Source organism: Pecten maximus, chromosome 9 (assembly GCF_902652985.1).
Source record: "Pecten maximus chromosome 9, xPecMax1.1, whole genome shotgun sequence".
Classification (NCBI taxonomy): domain Eukaryota; kingdom Metazoa; phylum Mollusca; class Bivalvia; order Pectinida; family Pectinidae; genus Pecten; species Pecten maximus.
In genome coordinates this window covers 6389063-6393028 of record NC_047023.1, presented here as the reverse complement: position 1 = coordinate 6393028, position 3966 = coordinate 6389063, and the positions used below count along the sequence as shown (strand labels likewise).

General features: G+C 35.2%; 1 protein-coding gene across 1 annotated transcript; it reads right to left on the bottom strand.

Moving 5' to 3' along the window:
- Positions 1–397: 397 nt before the first annotated feature.
- On the bottom strand, positions 398–1372 carry LOC117334330 (sperm-specific protein PHI-2B/PHI-3-like). Its single transcript, XM_033893873.1, has one exon. It carries the CDS (start codon positions 1344–1346, stop codon positions 423–425), a length of 924 nt encoding a protein of 307 aa, XP_033749764.1. The 5' UTR covers positions 1347–1372; the 3' UTR covers positions 398–422.
- Positions 1373–3966: the final 2594 nt, after the last annotated feature.

Genomic DNA, 3966 nt, shown 5'->3' with positions numbered 1-3966 from the left:
TACATTGTAAGTACTGGTAAACCTTGTCTTCATTACATTGTAAGTACTGGTAAATCTTGTCGTAAATAAAATCAACATGGTACGTTGATGTCATTAAAAACAGTTTGTGAAACGGACTGCATAATATAACGTATTGAGGGAAGACGGCGACATGCCGGAAGCACGTCAACATCAATGAAAGAAGGTTGTATACCATGCACTGGTTAAATTGATTTTTACTTATTTATATGGTGTGATCGTCTAGTTACGGAAGGTGTTCAAAACATGATTTTAAGGCATCTAAATTTTCCGAGGATCTAGATAAAAAAATTCCATTCGGATATAAGGAAATTTACTTTGCGTAATTTCCAAGTCATATGGAGTTTTTCGAGTAAACTGGGTGGCCCTAAAAAGGGCCTTTAAATTGGATTTAGATGAGAAATCTATTTCTTAGATTTCTTTGGAGCAGCTTTCTTCGTGGCAGGTTTTTTTGGTTTAACAACCCTTTTCTTTGGAGATTTCTTTGGCTTCTTTGCTTTCGGCTTCGCAGGCTTCTTTGCCTTCTTAGGTTTTTTTGCCTTCTTGGTCTTTTTACTAACTTTCTTGGCCTTCTTTGGTTTCTTTGCTTTCTTCTTAGGCTTCTTCACTTTCTTCTTTGGTTTCTTTGCCTTTTTCTTTGGTGCCGTTTTTCCTATCCGGAATCGTCCTGTTGCTCCAGTAGCAGTGGATCCCTTGGGTCTTACTAATGCTCCTGTCTTTAGTCCACGTGTTAAAGCAATCCTCACAGATGATGTCACTCTGCTCGCAGTTAGATACTTGCTGAAATTAGCCGTAACATATTTTCTGATTGCTTGGGCGGATGATCCCTTTTTGTCCTTCATAGCTGCGATAGCTGCAACGACCATGGATAGAGTTGTGGGTTTTTTAGCTCCTCCCTTCGATTTCCTCTTTTTAGGGCTTGAAGCACGCTTCTTCGCAGCCTTCTTTGGACTCTTCTTTGTCTTCTTTGCTGGGGAGACACTTCTGCTTCTAGACCTTGTGCGAGGCCTTCTCGCAACAACCTTTGCCGGGGAAGCGCTTCTGCTTCTAGACCTCGTACGCGGCCTTCTCGCAACAACCTTTGCTGGGGAGGCGCTTCTGCTCCTCGACCTCGTGCGTGGTCTTCTCGGACTTGCGACAGGCTTCCTTGCTGCAGACTTCTTAGCTGGGGAGGCACTTCTGCTTCTAGACCTCGTGCGCGGTCTTCTCGGGCTTGCAACCGATTTCTTGGTGACCTTTTTCTTTGGACTCCTCCTTTTTGATGGAGAGGCGCTTCTGCTCCTACTTCTACTTCTCGACCTCGAACGTTTTTTCGGACTTCGTGCCATTTTCTTATCTGATGCAACATCAAATGTGACCATTTGCCCTGGTGCCGCTTATATATATAGCATATGCTCGAACCTGGTTGAAGACACCTCATTTGTCACCCCGAAAAGTTTTTAATGGTGGCGGATTTGACTTCGATTGTGTTTGTTGCTCATTTAATTGCGTAATTTTACCAACATATCTCAGTATAAGATATTTCGGCCAACAATGAGCAACTAATTAATAAAAAAACCAACCTGGAAATGAAGCTGTTACATCAATACACGGTCGCTATTATATATAACAAGCATTTTCTTCATACACAATAGTTCTTTTAAAATCAACTGCAGTGTAAATATACTTCAAATTAATCCCTTTACGGCTATTATCACCAAGTTAGGATATGAATGTTCAAAGATTAGTTCTTTCTTGTTATAGCGTTGTAAGCTCATGTTGCCGTACTTCTTTTCTTAATATACAGTCCATTGTTGAAATCGTATTGAAAAACACAAAACAGATCACGGAGAACGACGATTGTATCAGCCTCGGTTTCGTTGTAAATATGACCTCCGACAATATGTAAACTTATAGTTGAATAAGTCCACAGCAAAATCTTAGCATTATATTTAGAAGCATTATTTTGAGTAGATAAAGGCATATATAACGGATGATATGAAATGGTAAACCTTCTTTTATTGAGCACCAACGGCAACGAACAATAGTGTCTATTGGTTCAGTGCGGACGTTTTTTTTGTTTTTTTTTACGTTTTCGGGACTGGGCAGATGTTACGAGGCATATTTCGTGGAAAAAAGAATATTGTGGCATCTTTTTTCATGAATTTTGCTACGAGATATTAGAGGCTAAATCCAGATACATTTTGACCTGTTACCTTATTTGTCATCCAATATATTTTTAAGTTTCAAATGCATACTCTTCAGTGTTGTTTTCGTTAACTAGATATGTACTGTACAGTAGGCTTATAATATATTTAGGTTTAAAAATATGGCGCACCGTCTTACTTTCCTATTAGCCGTTTATCAGAAGTTTGTTTCTAAACTGTTTCTCATTCTTTTCCTCGTACACGCTATGTGACGCATGTAAATTTGTCAGTCTTCTTCTGTACAATAGATGTTAGACACATGGATAGTGATTTACATAAGAACCATAAATACTTGTTTCTGAAGTATTGCACTTTACAACATTAAAATAAAGTTTAAATTTAGGTAGTGTCACTTAGCCTAGTGCATATATGTAGTTTTTAAAAGAGATTTCTAGGGGAGTCGTTTTACTCTTTTCATCATTTAATAATATCACTTAGTCGTAAGTTATATCACATAACTTAGAAGATTGAAAAGGTGATATCTATGGGGCACCATTTTACTTAGACGTTTATAAGTGATATCACTCAGAAGTTTTGAATGGGTGATACTGATAAGTGATATCCCCGAATGAGAGTAAAAAGTAAAATGCCCCATGTGATACTAGATCTACTGAATCTACTATTGAATAGGTGATATCACTTAATTAAATTTTTAAGTTTAGATATTTGTATTGCCAAACAAAGTGCAATGGTTAAACTACTAATTGAAGTCTAATATCATATCATAATACTTTTAAGGAATTCCTGCGGATAATTTGAGAAATCCGAGATGAAATGATTCCAAAATTGTGAGAACAATATTAGTTGTCCTTAATATAGTTTTAAAGCAATTTTACATTGAACAATTTGAGATCAATCCAAGCATATACACCAGGTATGGCTTTGACAGAAAGCACAAGTTTGTAATCTGTTACAATACATAAAGCCCAATGGAAAACTGCAGTGATCATTAAAAAGATCAAACTTTATTTCTAGCAAAGAACTCATGCCTATACCACTTTTTGATAATAATTTAGATTAAGAAAAAACAAACAAACAAAACAAAACAAAACAGAACAAAACAAAACAAAAAAAACAAATTGTTTGATGAAGAAAGATTAAATTTCATATGTGAAAATGTGTGTCAAAATCACATTTGAATTGTCTGTTAAAAGTAGGAATTTGAAATGCATTTAAAAATAATCCATCACAAAATTGAATTAAAACACACAAGTTCATCCAAGTTTTTTTCTTTGTTAAGAAGATTTGAAAATTTACAATTAATTCAGGTGAGGTTTCCAAATTTTTCAAAGTAGAAAGTTTGTTTTACAATTTTAGACTTGGACATGTTTAGGCCAGAGAAGGCAAATTCATGTAAATGTATGTAGTTCTGTATGTTAAGGAGTATAATGGATGCAGTTATTTTAAGGTTAAATCTTTGTATTATAATGACTGTATCATTAATTAGAAATCAACTTTCCATGCCGCAATCAAACAAACAAAGACTTCCATACTAAGATTCATTTTTATTGAAAGTATAAGTTTAGACCAGACAATTTAAGCAACAAAAGACACAGAAAGAAAAAAAATATTACCACAAGTATGTAATACTTCAGTAGTTCATATACCATTCAGATCACCACTTTAAGTGGATCAAAATATTAAGACTTAAAATAAAAAATCTCAAAATCTCAAAGTCAATCTTTGATGTACATGTAGATTCACTTAGTGGCGTCATCAGACATATTAATTCAATGAAGTAATATACCCTTAAATATATAAA